The 22,835-nt window shown below is 40.3% G+C and overlaps 1 protein-coding gene across 1 annotated transcript in view; it reads right to left on the reverse strand.

Annotated features, from left to right (window-relative positions):
- Positions 1-22,835, reverse strand: part of SORCS3 (sortilin related VPS10 domain containing receptor 3) — a 677,345-nt gene that overhangs the window by 46,300 nt on the left and 608,210 nt on the right. The window contains exons 15-16 of the mRNA XM_036737057.1: positions 4,590-4,707; positions 3,214-3,347 (exon numbers count right to left, since the gene is read on the reverse strand). Of these exons, the coding sequence (XP_036592952.1) occupies positions 3,214-3,347; positions 4,590-4,707 (252 nt within the window). The remainder of the gene's footprint in view (positions 1-3,213; positions 3,348-4,589; positions 4,708-22,835) is intronic.

Raw genomic sequence — 22,835 nt, forward strand, 5'->3', positions numbered from 1 at the left:
GGGGTCAAAAGGATTTGTTCCAGTTCACAGCACTATGGGGAGAGTTTGTACTCCTCCCACAAATAATTCTGAGTAATCTGCATGTGGAAGAAATTTAGCTTAAAAATGAAAGGATGGGGTCCTATTGTCCTAAATGGCTAGTGAATTACATAGCCCAATATTTCTTTCTTTTTCTTTTCTTGCGCCACAATTCAGTTTTTATTGCTGAAAAAATAATGATTTTTAATGCGATTCCTTGCTAATGATATCCTGGAATACTTATTTGCCTTGTGATGGAAACTGTTTCTTCTACCTATTCTTTTTTGGAAGTTGGAATCCTCAAAGATTACCCAGAAAACCAGTCCTAACACTTAGAAAGCATTAAAGATCTTTTCTTGTGTCCTTTTCACTCTTCTATCTAGAGTGCTGAAAAGCATCCTTGGTTCCAGTGACCACAAAATGTGTTTATTTTTCCTCTTTAAGAAACCTGTTGATCTACTGACACTCCTATTTGGCCTTTTTGGAAGAGGAAAATCACAATGTTTTGGATTTTCTGTACTCTTTGCCAGTTTCCTCTTGGATAACTTGGCCTTATCTTGCTGGGGAGGAACAATGCTATTTCTACTAACCCACTTATGTGTCTTTTTTATCATTCTAGTGGTATTTATATCCTGACACTCTATCTCTAGGTCACTGGTTCTACTTAACTGTAACTTTCAGATTAACCATTTCTGAAGAAACCTTTGAGGCTACCTGGGGAGCAATGTGGTTGCTTCCATTAACAACTTGCTTCCTTTACTTTGTGACCAATTTAGGGGTTCCTATGCCATTACTTTCTAGCTTTGCGGAAATAATAGGATGTGCTGGCAATCCTTTCACAGCAGGAGTTTCTGGAGAAGCCTTCCGAAGTGTGGTATACAAGTTTTTCATTTGCCATTCCTTGGTCTCTATCTTCTTACAAGCATATTTTTTCCTGCTTTTGCCAATGGCTGGCACCACTTCAAGGTCTGTCGATTCTTGGGGCTTTTTTGTTGTTGTTTTGGCTCTGTTTTGTTTTTTTCATTCTTTCCAGTCTCTGTTTCATCATTCTAATTTGGCCCCTGGAAGCCATCTGTTGCTTCTATCTAAGGCTTTTGGTCCTTGACCCTTTTTTTTTCCTTTACATGCTCTCCTTAAGCTGTTGTTTTGAGGATTTAAAGGAATAGCAGACAGCCTACCTAATATGTAAAAGAAGAATCCATACTCATATGCTTCCTTGTATTTCTCTTTGTAGTTCTTGACCTGTCTCTCGAAAGTCACAGCTGTCTCCATATTCTGCTTTTCCTCTTTTTTCCTTTCCCCTTTTGCAGTTTCAATTTTGGCAAAGAAGTCTTCTTTTGCTGAAGCCTGTTCCTGTTCAATCTTGCTATGCCAAGGAAGGCCATCTTGAAGGAATATGCCTTCAGCAAGAGACTTGAACTTTCTGATCAGTTTGTAGAGATGCTTCCTACAAGAAAGGGGTGCTTTGCCTGCTGGCCATTTCAAACAGTCTATCAGTGATTTCCTCACAGTTAAACTGAAGGACAAGCCCAGTGTGTCCCTGGTCATCACTCTGCTTTTCCACTTTGGTCTATCTTCTTTAGAGGAGGAATCCTCACCTTTCTTTTGCTTCCTAGGGAATCTTATGGATGTTATATTATCTGATTCAGCTTCTAACAGTTCACTGTCCTCTTGGTTTGCACGTAATTCTCTTATTAAATCTTCAATGGCAAAGAGAGCTTCTCACAAAAGCGCTTCAAAGATATCTCCGACTATATTATACACCAAAGTAGAATTCTTTGTCCTAGCTGCAATTTTGGAGAATGGAACAATAAACTTCAGTTTTGGATCTGCTGTAAGCTCCTCCTTTAGTCTGTTCTTTCACGTCTACATCAAGAAAGTGAGACTTTACTCTACAAGGTGCCTGACTGTCCAGGTACAAAATTTCTTTCACTAGGATATCCAGAAGTAGTTCAACCTGACTTTCCTCTCATTCATTTCTTTTTAATACCTCGAAGGACTGGTTCAGAAACAGGTGCATTAGCATGTAGAACTTATCCAGGTGCAATCTGTCTATTCCAATTCACTCATGGTTCATGGTTTGCCAAAAAACATCTGAACAAATAGGTACTGGGTTTCTGTGTTCTGAAAAAACATGAATGAGCTGGGAAATTGTATTTCCAAGTTCCTTCTGAAGGAGAGGTTCGTCCTACATCCACATACAGTAGAAAAGCCCTTTCCATATTTTTAGTAATTCTTTGTGCCTGAAACTACCTGAGGGGGCTCTGGCCTTGGCACATATGTATCTCCAGACCTTCCTCACCCCTACGGTCTCAGATTGTCTTCTCATTGCCAGCTAGCAGCTATGCTAGCTGGGTTTCTGAAGGAATCTCCAGGGCTGGAGAAATGATGGCCATGGCCCAATAGTTCTGAGCACACTCAGCCATTCCTCACCCTATGCCCTGGCCATCTTCTCATCAGCTGCCCTGCCCTTCATCTCCCTCCAATTCTGGAATCATGGCTTATACATTAGTACTTAAATACTTTTCATTTCATTCATTCAAATTCAAAGCAATACTGCACTTGCTATTAGAAAGAGTATGCCAGTACATCCCTTATGGCCCTACTCACCATTCACATGCTTCTCCAAACCAAAATACCTCTCTTTAGCCATCACTTACCTATATGGATTGTTTCCTATTAAAATGTGAGCATCTTAAGGTCAAGAACTAGTTCCCCAAAGCTCAGTATATAGTAAGAACTTAAAAAAGTTTTTTACTCATCCATTCACTCATTCATTCATTCATTCAGACCCAGTCAACAACTGAACCAACACACTCAAAAGTCTGCAGTCCATTGTTCAGTTGATGTGTTAATGGCTGCCATGTATATTTATCCTCTGTGGTCTGGGGGCCATGAAGGACTTTCAGGTTCTAGCTTCAACTCCTGTAATACTTTTTCTGAAGTAGGGGCAGGATCACATAACCATTTTCCCCCTATCCCTTGGGCAAGTGAAATTATCTACTCTGAAAATGCCTTTTCCCCCTGACTTCTGTCTCTGCATGCAGCAGTCCCAATGTGCTGAGCAGCTTGGGACCAAAGCTGGCAGACAGACTGGCAGACGTATAAGATGCTTCTTGTCCTTGTCCTGCCTCAACCCCAGGGGCAGAAGGCCATCTCTGTAAATCAATGGAAAAGGAAATCGAAAAGCCTCACCATTCAAAGTCCCAGTCTGCACAGATGCATGGTTCAGAAACCACGGTTCCTGAGTAATCCCGTCCTAATGCACACTGTGCTCCTGGTTTGCGTTTCTTGAATATTTTCCTTTCCCCCATGACACAAGGTTCCCCCTGTAAAAAAAGAAGCCACAGTGAAAGGGTGGGAGTGGGGGGAGAGGAGGATGATTTCTCAGCTAATATTATTCCTATTGTCCTATCATTTGCTGGATGCCCTACATCAGGCTCAGGCTGCCAAAACTTCAGGCTCACCATTTGGCGTGAGGATAAAGCTAATGAAGCTCTTCCCACTGAGGAGAAGGAGTAACAGGGTAAGCCTAGATACCCAGGCTGCTGCCAAAAGGCCAAACCACTGCAATGCCTTTCCTGTATTCTACAAAGGGCAGAGGTAATACAGGTCATTTCCCACCCACAACACACAGGCCTCCCACAACTTTGTTGGGCTCTACTGAAGTATTACTATGGAGCAGAAAAGACCCCCATTTTGGTAATTCAGTTACTTCTTCTCTAATTACTGTGTGATTATTGCACTAAGGACAGATAAGTGTATCAGTGGATAGAGCACTGGTCCTGGAGTCAGGAAGACTCATCTTCTTGAGTTCAAATCTGGTCTCAGACACTTACTAGCTAGGCAACAGCTGGGCAAGTCGCTTAACCCTGTTTGCCTTAATTCTTTCATCAGTAAAAAGAGCTGGAGAAAGAAATGGCAAACCTCTCCAGTATCTTTGCCAAGAAAAACCCAAGTGAGGTCACAAAGAGTTGGATACAACTGAAAATGACTACACGATAACGATTATACTGAATGGCAATAATATCAGTTTTAAGTAAAAATCATTTTATGTGGTCTGCCATTACAACTTTGTAGAAAGAGCACTAGATTTTGGAGTCAGAATATCTATCCGGGTTCAAATTCCAATTTTTTTACTTACTACCCATGAAACCTTGGGGAAGTCACTTGACATCTCTGGGTCACAGTCTCCTCATCCGTAAAAATGAGAGGATTGGGCGACACAGACTCTACTGTCCCTGACAGTTCTAAAGCGATGGCTCTCCCTTCCTTCCTTTGGCCTGTGAGTCAATACCCTGTTTCCCCGTAAGCCACTGAAGCTCCTTCGAAATCACTGAGATGCCAAAGGAAACAGGAAGCCCTCAGTGGCTTTTCCTCACAAAGAGTTAAAACCTTAGTATCTGAGAAGCACATCTAGGTCTAAATTCCTCCTGGGGAAGCTAAATAGTTCTCATAATCTCTATCCTCCTTGTCCTAGATGGAGGGACCCAGAGTAAGAGTTTCTGCAAAAGCAATGTTAGGTTCCTGGTGAAATTGTTGACTGAGAAACCAGAGGCAGCTGGGCCTACCTGATTAAGCAAGTGCCAGGTCTGGAAGTCATCTTTGTTGCACCTTCGACTGAAGATGGATTTGTAGTCCACTTTCACCAGCTGCCACTCAGAGCGGAGGCTGAAGTGGCCAAAAACTCTAAGGGTTTGAGGGAGGAGAGATAGGTCAAGAGTCACCGAGGTAGTGGAAAGATGGGGCAAAAAATATTGTTTAAAATAGTTGCAAGCCATCGCCATTCCACCAAAAGCTCCTTTCTTTCTGTCAGTCAGTCAGTAAGCATTTATTAAATGCCTACTATGGGCCAAAGAAAGGCAAAAGTCAGTCCCTGCCCTCAAGGAGCTCACAATCTAATGGGGGAGATGACAGGCAAACAAATATACATATATATGTATGTATATTATGTATATGCATATACACACACATATGTACACAACATATACAAACAAGCTATATACAGAATAAACAAGAAATAATTAACAGAAAGAAGGCACCAGAATTAAGGAGGGTTGGAAAAGACTATCATAGCATTCATGGAGTTCTTTGGATAAAGGGATGTCTCTATTAGCATTTTTCTTAGTTATGTTCTGCAAAGATGCTTGGTTAGAAGCTGAGAAACATGACCCCTTCTGTACCATCTCTTATCCCACCAAAAACAACAGTAGTCTCAGAAAGGGAGCTCATATGTATGTACAGTAAAGAGCCATACAACCTCAGTTGACTACAGTGATCGATAATGACCTTTCCAAAGGCTAGCATTTAAAGGGTTCAATAAATATGAATGATCGATCCTTTCTAGAAAAGTAGAAAAAAACTCACAGATTTTCGAAACTGTGCCCTGGTTGCACATTATGGAATCACAATACAGCAGATCTATCAGAGTGATTTAAGAGGTTGAGTAATCATTACATTACTGGAGCTCAATCCCATTGGAGACCCAGCTTTCTGTGACTAGGATAATATCCATTTCTTCCTCATATCACCATATGGGTGTCTTTTCTGCCTGGGTTATGGCGTTCTCTTGATGATACCGAAGACAATTAGTAATTTAAGAGATTTTTTTCTGCTAAGAAATATGTATATTTTGAGAATCCAGACTGCATTGAAGTAGGGGACACTCAGGGCGGGATCTCTGATTTTATTTGTTTGGTGAATTCCTAATGCGCAAATGCCTTCTACCAATTCCTTGACCTCCCTGCAGCCTTTGACACTGTTGGTCATCCTCCTTTTCTTAATACTCTCTTCTCTCTAAGTTTTTAAGATAGCATTCTTTCCTGGATCCCTTCCTACTTGTGTGACCACTCCTCTTCATTCTCCTTTGCTAGATCTTCATCCAGGTCATCCCCTATCTGCCCTGTGCCCTTTTCTCTTCCCTCTCTACATGATTTCACTTGGGTTTACCATCAGCTCCCATGGATTCAATTGTTATCTGTGGTAATAATCCATAAATCTATTTATCTAGCTCTAAACTTTGTCCAGTCTCTTATCTCAAACTGTCTGCGTCTTGAATATCTTGAATTACATCTCGGAGACATCTTAAATGCAACGTATACCAAACCAAACTCATTATCTTTCCCCTCAAACCCTACCTTCTTCCTAACTTTTCCATTACTGTTGAGGGTACCACCATCCTTCCAGGCAGCTAGGCTCAAAACCTAGGTTTCATTTTGGCTCCTCATTCTCTCTCAACCTGTGCCTTCCATATATAATTGGTTGCCAAGGCCTATAGATTTTGCCTTGATAATATGTCTCGTATAACATCTTCTCTTTTTTGTTACTGCCACCTCCCTAATGCAGGTACTCATCACCTCATGCCTTGACTATTACAAAAGCCTACTGGTTGATCTCCCTGCTTCTAGTCTCTTCCCACCCTCATCTATCTTTTACACAGTTGTTAAAGTAATCTTCCTAAAGCATAAAACTGACCATGCCATTCCATATTTAATAAACTCCAGTGGCTCCCTATCATCTCTAGGATCAGATCTAAAGTCCTCTGTTTCATGTTCAAAGTCCTTCCTAACCAGACACTCCTCCCCCGTTCCCCATATTCTTATACTTTCTTTCACCCACCATGTACTCTGTGATCCAATGACATTGGTCTCCTTGCTGTTCCTTTAAGACACTCCATCTCCTGGTATCTAGCTCTGGACATTTTCTCTGGGTATCTGCCATGCCTAGAATGTTCTTCCTCCTCGTGTCCATCTCTTGGCTTCCCTGGATTCCTTGAAGTCTCAGCTAAAATCCAGTCTTCTAAAGGAAGCCCCTTAATTGTACTACTTTCCTTTTATTGATTATTTCCAGTTTATCTTGTATATAGTTTGTTTGTACGTAGTTGTTTATAAGTTGTCTCTGCCATTAGACTATGAGCAGAGACTGTCTTTACCTTTCTTTATATCCCCAAGCTTAGCACAGCATTCAGCACATAGTAGGCCCTTAAGGAGAGGCAACACAAGGAAAGCACTTGCATGGTGGTCAGAAGAAGTGATACAAGGACACTCTCAAGGTCTCTCTCGAGAATTTTAGAATGGATTGTTTGTGTCATGAGAGACACTGGCACAGGACTATTCAGCATGGTGTTCCCACATCAGAGAAGGTGCTGTGCTCTATGAGCAAAGCAGAATTGAAACAGTTCAAAGGAAACACAGGTTGTGCAAGTTTAGACTATCCACCCCAAATGTTCACACAGACTATTTGTGACTGATCTGTGGTAGCGCATTCTGAGCATTCTGGTCTGATCAGCCACAGTCGGACACATTGAAACTTGACTCTAGCATAGTGATATCATATTGGTCCTCTTCAAGAATGAAGGACAACAACCAACCAACCAAATGATTGACTGACCAATCAATTGGCAGCTAGTTTGTCATTTAAAGTCCTTGAGAATCCCTGTGCCACTTAGAGATGAAGTGACTTGCCCATGGTCATACAGCAAGTATGTGTCAAAAGAGAACTTTAACCTAGGTCTTCCTGGGTCTGGGGCCAGCTTTCTATCCACTATGGCACACTGCCTCTAACTGCAAATCATGAGATGAGGAAATAAAGTTGATAAGAGCAGATCAAGAAACTTGAAAGTATAGAAGCGAGTGAGAGAAGAGAAGAGGAAGAAGAAGAAAGAGAGAGAGGCAGGGAGAAAGAGGGAGAGAGAGAAAGAGAGAGCGAGAGTGAGAGAGAGAGAGAGAGAACGAATGAGAACACTATCCCTGGTTAACCTTTCTAAAGTATTTTCTTGCTCAAAAACTTTCGATGGTTCCCCATTGCCAAATGAATAAAATCTAAACTCATATTCATATCACAAGCCCCTAAGAATAGACTCAGAGAGATTGCTACGTGCCCGTGGTCACACAGACTTTATGTATCAGGGACAGGACATTAATGCAGATGTTCCTGATTCTTCTTGCTGGCCATCTCTTTACCTTGATACCAAAACTCTTGCTCTTCCACAACCTTGAATACAACCCCTGGATCTCCAAGTTTTCTTTTGCCATATTTTGCCTAGAAGTAGGCCTCCACATGACATCCCAGCCATCTACACAACAAGCCACCACATATATTCCAGCTCCCCTTTAAACTCCCAGCCTTATTATTAAACCTCTTAAATCACCCCTCACATAACCTACAGTGTGATTTCAGAATATGCACCCAGAGCAGAGTGTGGGAGATCCATCTTTTCATCTTCACCCCATTAGTTCCTTGAAAAGAGGGACTGTCGTACTCATATTTGTATCCTCAGTTACACAGGAAGTGCTTAATAAATGCTCTTATATATACATATATATGTATATATATATATATGTATGTATGTATATACACGTTTGGTCTATCATATCTGTCTGTCTTTCTATCATATTTATCTATCATATCTGTATCTCTATCATATTTGTCTCTCTACCATGTCTATCTATCCATGTATCCTATCATATTTGTCTATTATATCTATCCATTTATCTATTCTATCATATTTGTCTATCTCTCCATCTATCATATTTATCTGTCTATTGTATCTATCTATCTAACTATCTATTCTATCATATTTGTCTGTCTGCCTGTCTATCAATCCATCTATCTAACACTGAAAAAGGAATGTTCCACAGAGTGAATTTTCTAGACATCTGAAGCTCTTTAAATACCAAAAGCTTTCTTTGTTTTAAACCATTTCTGATAGTAGTATTTATTTCTCAAGCAGTTTTGTACCCTTTATTGCATTCTTCTATAGGAAGTTTGTGTTTAGTGATAATATAGCAGTGACTTCAGAGAATATAATGCAGCATTGGACTGTTTGCCCATATTCTAAATGGTCCTGAATTGCACCATTTTTAGTGTTTGTTCTGTCAACTTTCTTTCTTCTTTGGCAGTTGCCATTTGTGCTGCTGACCATGTGCCCACCTCTAGTACCCCTTCTCTCACCTCCTAATTGCTACATCTATTCCATTCTGATGACCAAGATGGTAAAATTATATTTAATATAAGAATTCATATGCTCACGAATTAGGCTTTGGAGGAGGAAGGTTGTCATCTGAGAAACACATATGACTTTTGGGCAGTTATATAGGAAACTAGGAGGCTTCACTGGCTTCATTCTTAATTCTCCTTTCTGTTGCGAATATGTAAGACAGTCAGATGATGGACCTACATAAAAATGGGCACTATTATTTTGTGGCAAGTTCCCTGGTAGCATCTTTCCATGTCCATCCTGCTAAGGATTTTTTGAAAAGTCCTTAGCTAAGAGGGAGGAACAAGGACAGGCCAGGGGAAAAAAGTATGTATGCATGTATAGAGGTATGTATGTATGTATGCATGCATGCATGTATGCACATATGTATCCTGAAATTCATTCCAAATCATACTAAAATATTACCTGTCACCATGGGACTGCTTACACAGGAAGGTATAAGGCAATTGTAGCCAAAGATTCACAAAAGACCGTAGGACAAATATTGAAAATGACTTGAAATTGTTACTTTCTGGGGTGGAGCCAAGATGGTGGCTGGAAAGCAGGGACTTGCCTAAAGCTCTCCCCCAGATCCCTCCAAACACCTGTAAAAATGGCTCTGAACAAATTCTAGAACTGCAGAACCCAGGAAATAGCAGAGGGAAGCAGGGCTCCAGCCCAGGACAGCCTGGATGGTCACTGGGTAAGATCTATCCCACGGAGCTGGGACTGGAGCAGAGCAGAGCCCAGCATGGGCTGCACCCAGACCAACCAGAACGGGAGCTGGGTGGAACAGGCCACAGTGTCCTGTATCAATGAGCTGTGGCAGTTACCAGACTTCTAAACCACAAACACCAAAGACAACAGAGCAGGTTGATGGGAAAAAGTGAAAAGAGTTCGCAGTTGGCCACCACCCCAAGTATGGCGGAGGTGGTGCAGCTCTGAGGCTGCTTACAGAGCTACAACTGCAGTTGCTTCTGGCCCCAGGCCCACCTGGTGGGAGGAATTAAGTGACGGATTAGAGCAGGAGTGCAGAGTCTGCTTGCATCTGAGTTGCTGCCCGGGTTGGCGGTCCTTGGGGGAGGGAGAGCACTAGTGTGGCAGAGCTTGCTTTGTAGAAATAGCTCTGAAAACAGAAGCACAACCCCTCAAGCTTGGGATAAAGTACTCTCTACTCTACAAGCAGTCATACCCTGACAAAAAGCTGAAGGGACAAGTAGTTGGTTGGGAACATGAACAGGCAGCGAAAACAGACTCAGATCCTCACTCAGACTTTGGAATCTTTCTTTGGTGACAAAGAAGACCAAAGCATACAGCCAGAAGAAGTCAACAAAGTCAAAGAGCCTACAACAAAAGCCTCCAAGAAAAACATGAATTGGCCTCAGGCCATGGAAGGGCTCAAAAAGGATTTGGAAAAGCAAGTTAGAGAAGTAGAGGAAAAATTGGGAAGAGAAATGAGAGTGATGCAAGAAAACCATGAAAGACAAGTTAATGACTTGCTAAAGGAGACCAAAAAAATACTGAAGAAAATAACACCTTAAAAAATAGACTAACTCAAATGGCAAAAGAGCTCCAAAAAGCCAATGAGGAGACGAAAGCCTTCAAAGGCAGAATTGGCCAAATGGAAAAGGAGGTGAAAAGACCACTGAAGAAAATACTACCTTAAAAATTAGATTGGAACAAGTGGAAGCTAGTGACTTTATGAGAAATCAAGATATTATAAAACAGAACCTAAGGAATGAAAAAATGGAAGACAATGTGAAATATCTCATTGGAAAAACCACTGACCTGGAAAATAGATCCAAGAGAGACTGGACTACCTGAAATTATTGGACTACCTGAAAGCCATGATCAAAAAAAGAGCCTAGACATCATCTTTCAAGAAACTATCAAGGAAAACTGCCCTGATATTCTAGTGCAAGAGGGTAAAATAGAAATTGAAAGAATCCACAGATCGCCTCCTCAAAAAGATCCCAAAAAGAAAACTCCGAGGAATATTGTCACCAAATTCCAGAGCTCCCAGATCAAGGAGAAAATACTGTAAGCATCCAGAAAGAAACAATTTGAGTATTGTGGAAACACAATCAGGATAATACAAGATCTAGCAGCTTCTACATTAAGGGATCAAAGGACTTGGAATATGATATTCCGGAGGTCAATGGAGCTAGGATTAAAACCTAGAATCACCTACCCAGCAAAACTGGGTATCATGCTCCAAGGCAAAATATGGATTTTCAATAAAATAGAGGACTTTCAAGCTTTCTCAGTGAAAAGACCAGAGCTGAATAGAAAATTTGACTGTCGAACACAAGAATCAAGAGAAGCATGAAAAGGTAAACAAGAAAGAGAAATCATAAGGGACTTACTAAAGTTGAACTGTTTTGTTTACACTCGTACATGGAAAGATGATGTGTGTAATTCATGAAACTTCAGTATTAGGGTAGCTGAAGGGAACATACATGCATACATACATATATATACATATATATGTATGTATGTATGTATATATATGTATATATGTAGGCAGAGGGCACAGGGTGAGTCGAATATGAAGGGATGATATCTAAAAAAAATAAAATCAAATTAGGGAATGGGAGAGGAATATATTGAGAGTGGGAGAAAGGGAGAGATAGAAGGGGGTAAATTATCTCTCATGAAAGTGGCAAGAAAAAGCAGTTCTGTAGGAAGGGAAGAGGGGGCAAGTGAAGGGGAATGAGTCAATCTTGCTCTCATTGGATTTGACCTGAGAAGGGAATAACATACATACTCAATTGGGTATCTTACCCCACAGGAAAGGAGGAAGGAGATCAAAAAGGTGTGACGATAGAAGGGAGGGCAGATGGGGGAGGAGGTAATCAAAAGCAAACACTTTCAAAAAGGTACAGGGTCAAGGGAGAAAATTGAATAAAGGGGAAGAGGATAGGAGGGAGCAAAATATAAGTTAGCCTTTCACAACATGAGTACTGTGGAAGGGTTTTGCACAATGATACATGTGGCCTATGTTGAATTGCTTGACTTCTTAGGGAGGGTGGATGGGGAGGGAAGAGGGGAGAGAATTTGTAACTCAAAGTTTTAAAAGCAGATGTTCAAAAAAAGTTGTTTTTTTACATGCAACTGGGAAATAAGATATACAGGCAATGGGGCATAGAAATCTATCATGCCCTACAAGAAAGTAAGGGAAAAGGGTATGGGGGGAAGTGGGGTGACAGAAGGGAAGGCTGACTGGGGAATGGGGCAATCAGAATATATGCCATCTTGCAGTGGCAGGGAGGGTAGAAATGGGGAGAAAATTTGTAATTCAAAATCTTGTAGAACTCAATGCTAAAAACTAAAAATATTAAATAAAAAATTTTTAAAAAAAGAAATTGTAACTTTCTTCCACAGGTCATCCTGCCTCCACTATTTTCCTCTGTCTACCCCACTCCCTAATCCTATCTTTGGAGGAGGCCACCCAGCTAGATTGACCAGTCAACCCCTAAAAGAACTTTGAGAGCCAAAAGCTATCAATTGACTTTTCTTGTGACTTTTCAAATCCTCCCATCTCCAGGAAGCCTTCACTGACTATAGTATCAATAATAATAACAATAATAATAATTAATAATAATATGTGTATAGTACTTATTATATTCCAAACACTGTGGTGAATACTTTATAATTATTATTTCATTTGATCTTAACACCAACCCTGGGAATCAGGTGCTATTATTATCCTCATTTTACAGATGAGGAAACTGAGGACAATAGAGATTAAGGGATTTACCCAAGGTCGCACAGTTAGTAAGTATCTGAGTCTGGGTTTGAATTCAGGTCTTCTTGGTTCCAGGCCCAGTGCCCTATCCAATGCATTACTTAGCTAGTTTGCTGGACTCCTATATAGCTCACTTACTATCTCTATCACAGAATTATAGAGGTTAGAACAGACCTCAGAGCCCATCTAGTACACAGTACAATTCACACCCTGAAGGAATCTCCACTACAATGTGACCAAGGGTTCATGTGGCCTCTGATTGAAGATCCTCAATGAGCAGGAAGCCATCGCCTCCCAAGGCCCTTTGGAGAAGCTCTCATTAAGATTTATTTTTTCCTGATACCAAGCCACCCTTTGCCCTTGGTTCTGCCTTCTGGAGTCAAACAGAAAATGTTGAATCCCTCCCTCATATGAAAGCCCTTCAAATACTGTCCCATTCTTTCTGACTCTTCTCCAGGATGAACATCCCCAGTTCCTCCAACTGACCCTCTTATGGCTGGCACTCATGACCCCTCCAGGGGTGTTGTGTTGGTAAGCAAAATGGGCTCCTTAGCACTTAGTTCAACAAGTGCCCTTGAATAGTTTGGCTTTTGTTCCCTTTGAGTAATTCATTGAGCCTTACTAGGTGCTAAGCCACAGGCCCAAACCCCTATTAGGTGCAAAACCTTAGTTTATTATTATATATATATATATATATATATATAATTATTATTATATATATATATTATTATTATATATTATTATATTATATATATTATTATTATATATTATTATATTATTATAGTAATTATTTTCCAGTAAAAAAAAAATGACTCTTCAGCCACTAAGCCTCAGTTCTCCAGAATTGGACAGGGAAAAAAATAGAAGGCATCGGGACATTCCATTATCTTCCTTAATGATAGAGGGGAGTGAAGTAAGTACTGTTTGGGAGAAGTGACCAGATATTCCTTTATCTGCTTGTAACTTCCCTCCTTCCCCGCCCCCTCCTCCCCCTTAAGAACAGTCATTTCCTCCTCTCTAAACCTTAGTTTCCTAGATTGTAAAATAAGGGGCTTAGCCTAGAGGACACCTGAGGTTTTTTCTGGCTCATATTTTATGGTTCTATAAATTAATATACACATACACAAACAAAACAAGTGTGTGTATATGACAGACAGATAGATAGATAGCTAGATACATCAGGATTAAACAGCTAGTAAGTATCTAAAGATAGAACTATCAGAGTCATACAACTAGTAAGTATATAAGTGTATGTATAGATTACATGTATTTAAGTATGTATTGTGTATATATGTATATATACATATAATTTCTGTGTGTGTGCATAGACAGATAGATAGATAGAAAGATAGATAGATCTGTGTGACCCTGCTAGACAGATGCATATTGTGTGTTTGCTTGTGGAATCTTGATATATGTGTATGTGAACTGTGTGACCCTGTGTGTGTGTGTATGTATATGTATATGTGTATGTAGATATATCTACATATGTGTGTGGGTATGGTTGTGGGTGTATATATACACATACAGACATAGATAACAAATGGCATTTATACACACATGTATCCACTCATATTATATGCGTGTGTGTGTATGTAAACATATCTATCACTCAAGATCACAGAGCTGGTGTGTATCTAACTAAGGCATGCACATATAGACGCAAGGCTAGATGTCACAGTGGAAGGAGTACCAACCTCAGATCCTAACTGTGTGACCCTGGGCAAGTCACTTAACCTCTGTTTGCCTCAGTTTTCTAATCTCTAAAATGGGAATAACAAGTGCACCCACCTCCCAGGGTTCTTAGGGGGATAAAATGAGATAATAATTGTAAAGGGCTTAGCACAGTGCCTGGTACATAGTAAGTGTTATACAAATGGTTAGTAGTGGTAGTAATAAGAGTAGTAGTAGCAGCAGTAGTAGTGGTGGTAGTGGTGGTGGTGGTGGTGGTAGTGGTAGTGCTGGTGGTGGTGGTGGTGGTGGTGGTGGTGGTGGTGGTTATGTGTAGGCTCCACTTTATAAAAAGCTAGTACCTTTTCCTACTCTGCTCCCAATTCCAGGAGAATTCAAAATAAGTTAAGAAGAGGTAGGGTTAAGATAAATATTAACATTGGCTTTACAAAAGGATTCCCCACAGACTGATCTCTTAATTTATAAGAGGGAGCCTACCTAATACAATGAAGTACTATTTATGTATTGTTTAAGGTCTCAACTATCTGACAGAAATGCTGGGGGAAAAGGGCAGAGAAACAGTGTTAGAAGATGTTAAGCAATGAAGGACAATTTGAAATGAAAAGAAAGTATCTCTGAAAAGACCAGGTCAGATGAAGGAGAGAAGAGGATCACAGACTCTGGAGCTGGAAAGGAATTTAGAGATCTCCTAGGCTACCCATCCCCTCACGCACAGGGAGGCCTGAGCAGTTCTAAGATCATATAGGTAACAGATGGCATTCCTTAAACTAAAATGTGATTTACATATAAAATCTGTTGTTGTTTAATCATTTTCAGTTGTGTCTAACTCTTCCTGACCCTGTTTGGAGTTTCTTGGCAAAGATACTGGAGTGATTTGCCATTTCCTTCTCCAGCTCATTTGACAGACGAGGAAACTGAAACAAAGAATGTTAAGTGACTTGCCTAGGGTCACACAGCTAGGATGTGGCTGAGGCTAGATTTGAACTCAGTTTTTCCCAACTCTAGGCCCAGTGCTCTAGCCACTGCCCACCTAACTTCTAATTACATATGAAATTTAGTGAGTGGCCAGCTAGGTGGCACACTGGATAGAGTGCTGGGCCTGGAGTAAGGAAGACTCACCTTTTTTTACTTCAAATCTGACCTCAGACACTTACCAGCTAGGTGACCCTGAGCAAGTCATTTAACCTTGTTTGCCACAGTTTCCTCATCTGCAAAATGAGCTGGAGAAGGAAACGGCTAATCACTCCAGTATCTTCGCCAAGAAAACCCCAAATAGGGTCACAAAGAATCAGACAGGACTGAAACTACTGAACAACAACAATTTTTCATAAAGGTAATCCCCACACCCTTTACCCCCCCAAAAAACCCATCCATCCTTTACTTTCCCTGAACATGATATAAAAGACAACCCACATAAATCCTACCTGCTCAGCCATTCTCATTAATTAATTGACTCTAATGTGTCTATCTCAAGTTCCATTCTCTCTGCGAGACTTTCCTGAATACTCTGACTCACAGTGGTCATGCCTTCCTCTGAAAGTTCATAGTACTTGTCGTATGTTCTATTCCTTTGGTATCCTCACATGTTATCCTTTGCAAATGGCTCTTATAGTATCACAGAACCACAAAGTTTCAGGGCTGAAAGGAACCTCAGTTGTCATCTGTTCCAACCCATATTTGAAAAATAAACAAACTCAACAAGTGGCCGTTGGTCTTTGCACAAAGACTTCCAAGGAGGAAGAATGGGCCACCTTCAAACGTAGCCCATCCCACTTTTGGCTAGCTCTGATTGTGATAGGAGTTCCTCCTGACATCAAGCCCAAATTTGCCTTTTTACAACTTCTACCTATTGTTCCTGGGATGGCCCTCTGGGGGTCAACAGAAAACAAGTTTCACCCCTCTTCCATGTGACAGCCCTTTAAATCCATGAGGACAACAATCATGTCTCATCTGGCTCTCTTCTTATCCAGGCTAAACATCCCTGGTTCTTTCAGCTGTTCTTCATATGGCATGGATGTACGGTCCTTCATTATTTTGGTTATTGTAGAGACTTTCCAGTTTATCAACGTCTTTTTAAATTTAATTTATGGAATAGAACAAGCATTTCCATAACATAGCATAATAAAAAAGATGATTGCACATGAAACTTCAAATCTATTATGTACAACTTGCTATTCCTTTTAAATATATAAGAAAGTTATCATGTAAATTGCTTTTTTCCCTTTTTTCTTCCCTCCCTTTCTCCCCCCTCCCTCTTCTAGAGATGGCTACCATTAGACACAAATAGGTTTATATGTGTAAAATGACTCTATACATATTTATTAGTTCTTTCTCTGGATGCAGATAGTATCTTTCTTCATATGTCCTTTCTAGTTAATTTGGGTACTGCCTTTTCTAAAATGAGGCAGTCAGAAATGAACACAATACTTCAAATGTGGCCTGGGCAGGGCAGAGAACAAAAGGATTATCCCTGCTTTATTCCTGGAATTCATTTCTCTCTTAATGTAGCCCAAGACTGCATTCACTTTTTTGGCTGCTGTATCTCACTATTGACTCATATTGAGCTTGCCATCCACTAGAACCCCCAGATCTTTTTTCAAACCAACAGCTACCTAACCAGGCCTTTTTCTGTATCTTAAACTTGTGAAGTCAATTTGTTAACCCAATTATTACTTTGTATTTAACCCTATTAAAATTCATTTTAGTAAACTAAGATATTGCTACATTTATAACCATCTAATTCTTGTTATATTTAACCTTTAACATATTTATGACTCATCTTTCCTACAAGACTATAAGTTCTTTGAGTCAGGGACACTGTCATATTTCTTTTTATCCCTTACAACTTAGCTCATGACCTTATATATAGGAGATACTAAGCAAATACTTATGGCCTGATTGATTAATATTGACTCAGTGCTGTGAGAGGGTATGAGTATCACCTTTTTCAACCCCATTTGTAATCAGTTCAGAGGAATTGAGTCACATGTCCCCCAGGGAACTCAATATGACAGAAGTTGTACCAGGAAAAGTCACTGGCTTCTCCAGTCTATGTCAGCTTTATTAGGGTCAGAACTACCACAAGCAACCTATCTGCCTATCCTAGATTTCTTGAGACAATCAAATATGGCATCGTCCCTGGGTCATATCCCAGAGCACAGTGGGCCACAGTGGGGGGAAGGGAGGGTGTTAACTTGGGGGAAAAATAAAATCCAACTTTCAGAGAAAGAAAGGGCTCCATTAGTATTCCAAATGCATAGTGTTAGCTACTCCTTAATTAAATGATTTCAAAGGAGATCTTGGTATATAATTGCTATAATTTAGATGGAAACAATACTACACTAAATGTAATTAGAGCAGTAGGATCTGTAAAAATGTTTTCTTCTTCAAAAGAGAATGGGCTTTGGGTCACCTGACTCTCTCATGAAGTAGCAAAGTGTGGGTTTGTATTATGGAGGAAGTGGGGTAGGGAGGTGGGGGCAGGGGGAAGAAGAGAATGATGTGCTTTGTTTTGCCTTTTAAGGGTCTTAAATATGGTTCTCTTCAATGATGTCATCTTCTCTTCCTTTGGAGACAACAGCAATAAGGAACATCTCTCAGTGGTTCCAAGAGTTGGCCACAGAGTCATGGAGGTCCTGCAAGTTTTGTTCTTCCCAGGTTCAAGTCCTAGATATTATACCTTTACATGCCATCCCTTATGGATTTCTGTCATCATAAGATCATAGCTATATAGCTGAAGGGGACCTTCTGAGGCCAATTAGTCTACCCCATTCACTTTTACAGATGAGAAAACTAAGGCCCAAGGAGTTTAAAGCATTTGCCCACAGGTAATGTGTTAGTAGGATCTGAACCTCTCTGACTCTAGTATATTTCCCAGTACACCAGATATCTTATATTCATCAAATGATTTTCCTATAAAATGGGAACTTAATTGTGTTTCCTACAGTAAGGATGGACTACACTAAGCCATTTGTACACTCTCTCATCAGAACTACTCATGACTACAGTGGATAGATAGGTGTGTGGCCATGGCAAAAGGCAAAGTTCACACACATGTGGCAAACAAAAGAGTGATCTTCACCTCACAAATATCCTATCCTAACTGGATAAGCTAAATGGCCACCAATTATAGAGTCACCTTGATAGGAGGGACCTCAAGGGGTCATCCCCTCCATTCTCCTATCTTTGGACAGTACCACACTAAAAGTATCCTATGAACATCAGATCAATTTTTTTTTTATCTTTGAAGGTCTTATGGCAAGAACATTCTACATTCTCACTCAATAATCCATTCTAGTATTTAATGAGCTTTCTTGACAGTAAAGTATCTTGTGTATATCCAACCCAAATTCTGAGGATAACTCCTAAACCTTTTTTTTTCCATCCTCTGCTTTCTCTCCCAGTGTCTGGATGGGCCTTTCCTACTGCCTAATGGACACTTCCACATGGATGTAGACCCATACCAATACTTCAAACTCCACAGGTCCCAAAGTGAACTCATAACTTTCTTCCTAAACCCACCTCCTTCCATGATTTAAATTCTCTTCATAGTGCTGGTGGCCCAACTGGGGGCCCAAATCTTACAATCTTCTTTTATGCAACAGATAGAAACACTAAGAAAAAAATATAAGCAAAAATAATTTTAGGAGAATGTTGAGGAGTGCGAATTGTGAAGGAAAATATAGTTAGGAATCTTCCATTCTAACTTCAAGAACCTCAAATACATAGTCCTGCCTAGTTGTTTACCTAACCCTGAGAAAGCACTGTTAGTCATTCATGGAAAATTAGGGAAGGGGAAGGGAATGAGCATTTATCACATGTCTACTATGTGCCAGACACTGTGCTAAGCACTTCACAAATATCTCCTTTTATACTTATGACAACCCTGTGAAGTGGGCGCTATCATTATCCCCATTTTATAGTTAGGGAAACAGAGGCAAACAGAGGTTCAAGTGCCTTGGCTAGGATCACACAGTTAGTAAATGTCTGAGACTAGATTTGGACTCAGGTCTCTCTGACTTCAAGCCCAGGACTGTATCTACTGTGCCATCTCATTTATCAACACTGGGGGAGGGGAAATCATGTAATCCCAAACCATGAATAATCCAAAAACATTTATATTTGGCTTTGGAATACATTATCTTTATTAATATTAACATGGATTCATATTCCTAAATGTTTGTTAATTGTTACAGATCCAGCGCACCTTGCTATTCAAGTAACAGAGTCATCAGAAACTTCATCGGAAACACACTTCCTTATATCCCAGGATGAATTAAGCTTCACAAAGATGCTGTATGGCAAGAATCAAAAACCTAGTCAGTCATCAAGCATTGATTAATCACCTATGGTGTGCCAAATCGTGTATCAATCAATCAAAAAGCACTTATTAAAGGCTCTTAGTATGTGCCAGGAGTTACACTAAGCACTAGAAATAGCCAAGAAAGGTCAAAAGGTCCCTGACCTCAAGCAGCGCTTAAGGACACATTGTGATGAGAGACGAAACATGTAAATAACTGTGTCCATTCAAAATATATGCTAAGTAGATGAGACGCAGTCTCTAAAAGGAACAGCCGTAGCCACTGGGCGAACTGGGAAAGGCCTCCTGCAGGAGGTGGAATTGGAGGTGAAACAAGGAAACAAGCAGATATTGAGCACCTACTATGGGTCAGGCACTATGCTAAGCACTTTATGAATATTACCTAGTTTAATCCTTACAAGTGGGAAGGGAATGAGCATTTATATAGTGACTACTATGTGCCAGGTACTGTGCTATGCACTTTTCACAAATACGATCCTCACAACAATGCTAGGAGGTAGATGCTATTATCATTTTGATTTTACAGTGGAGGAAACTGAGGCAGAGGTTAAGTGATTTGCCCAGGGTCATAACAATTAGTTAAGAGTCTGAGGATGGGTTTGAACTCAGGTCTTCCTGATCACAGGCCTAGCACTCTATCCATATTCTGACCTATCACCTAGGAGACATTGGTGGTTGGGGTAAGTCAGGAGGAAGAGGAGGGGACAGAAATCATAATGGCTAACATTTAGATAGGGCAGCACATAGATTACAAATCTATTACAAAACGATAGATTATAAATGACTTTAAATACAGTACCTCCATTGATCCAGTATGTAATCTTTTGAGGCAGCTGGGGACAGTGGATAGAGCGCTGCAACTGGTGTATAAACAGAATAAATGCTTATTCCCTTCCCACTCACCCCCTTCTCCCCCTACTGACTGATCATCGCAGTAACTATAAGAGGTAGCTAGGACAGCTATTCTCATCTCCACCATACAGATGATGGAACTGAGGCCAGTCTGGAAGGATGCATAACAGAATCTTCCAAGCCACGGCAGAAAGCAGCAGGAAATGAAAACCAGAGGAAGCTTCAGTCAGGGATCATTTCCCAGGTTTCCCTGGTTGCCTTCCTAAGATCATTCCATCAAAAGCATTCAGGGCATGTCTAGTTATTCCCTGACTTCCTGAGAAATGGGATCTGTGCTGGTACTTTCAGATTCCCACCTTGTCCAAGAGGCCTTTCCTGGACTTCACCCGCTCTTCATCTTCCCCTATTGCTGGTACCTTCCCTCTGAAACTAGCTTCCATCTATATATCTCATAAATACATATATATATATATATATATATATATATATATATATATACACACATATATACACACACATACGTATATATGTACACATATATATGTATATATGTGTGTGTTTGTGTATATGTGTATATATATGTATGTGTGTGTATATATATGTGTGTGTATGTATGTATGTGTGTGTATATATATATATATATATGTATATATATATATATAATTTTTTTCATGTTGTTTCTCCCAAGACTGTGAGGCCCTTAAGGAAAGAGGCTTGCGTTTTTTAATTTTTCATCCTCAGTGCTTAGCCTCATTCCTGGCAGTTAGTAAGAGCTTAATAAATGCTTATTAACTGATTGGCTGACTTCTGAATGGAAAACAGCCTGGTGTAATAGAAAGAGTCCTGTGAGAGAGAACACTTGGTTTCTAGTCTCAGATCTGTCATTAACTAGCTGTGTGACCTCAGGTGCTTTATCTATAAAATGAGAGAACTGGACCAGATAATCATTAAGGTGTCTTAAAACTGTAATTATCTGTGACTCTATGATCCTCAATCTATGTAGTATCCTGGCATTTATCCACTTACTTACAGCTACCACAGCCCTTTTCTTCCCCGTCCCTTACCCCCAACACATACAAAGAGGTCATATTTCTGAAGCACTTTACATTTTACAAAACATTTTACCCACTGTAAGGCTGTGAGGAAGGTAGTTATTCAGGTGGTATTGGGTCTCTGGGCCTCATTCCCTACTATGTGAAATGGGAAGGCAGGATAGGCTACATGGGCTTTGAGATCCCTTTTGAGATCTCCAAATCCTTGATCCTATGATATTTTTATTTACCGTTGTAGCTACCTAGTTCCGGGGAGACTAAATGACTTTTCTTAGGCTTCCTGGTGCTACCTTAGGCAAGCACCAGAAGAAGGATTTCCATCCAGGTCTCATGACTCCCAGGCCAGGGCCCCTCGATTATACCAAGCTGATCTGGAGAGACATCTTGAGCTCATTTACATGATGTGATAGATATAGCTTTACTCCAGCTAGCCCCTTCTGCCAAAATGAGAGTCACTCTTACAAAACCCCCAAGGCAGATGGAAATCAGAGATATCCAGTATTGCACAGCTTAACACTGGGCTGCAAGTCATGAACATCACAGCCTCTATTTGTTAGTGGGAAAGATTCACTGCAGCGGCCATGGAAGAAGAAGAAAAATTAGCATGGAGGGCATTCTTTTTACTTCCCAGGAGCATTTGGATAAGCAGGCCAGAAGAAGCGTGCCCACACTGGGTCACCACAGGCTAATTTTTCCCTATTGACACACCAGATTTAGTTTTCATTCTTCTAAGTAAACAGTTAAACCTGCTGATGATTCCGGTGAGTCACACGGCATTTTCTTTGCCACCTCCGTCCAGAACTCAGAATTAGCCATTGCTAGGAAACCACAAATCCCAGCCCAATCTTTTTACCCAGCCTTGACTTCTTTTGCTGGCTGGATGTCATTAATTTGAGAGCAAATTATTAGAAACCTAGAAAACAGTTCTGAAACGCCTACAGATTTACGATGAAGTCATTTCAGAAAAGGTCACTGGCAACCCTGCTATAATTAAATCTTTCATTAATTTTTAAAATACACAATAACTTACCAATGCAGCATAAATTGACCAGACGACCTTGTAAAGAATTATTCAGAGCATCATTTCATCATATCCTGCTCTCTAGTAATTCTCTCAATTTAAATTTTACTTGTGGGTTTCTCTCCCTCTCTTGGATTAGGCTCTAGAATGTTGTT

The sequence above is a fragment of the Trichosurus vulpecula genome, chromosome 8 (assembly GCF_011100635.1).
Source record: "Trichosurus vulpecula isolate mTriVul1 chromosome 8, mTriVul1.pri, whole genome shotgun sequence".
Classification (NCBI taxonomy): Eukaryota; Metazoa; Chordata; class Mammalia; order Diprotodontia; family Phalangeridae; genus Trichosurus; species Trichosurus vulpecula.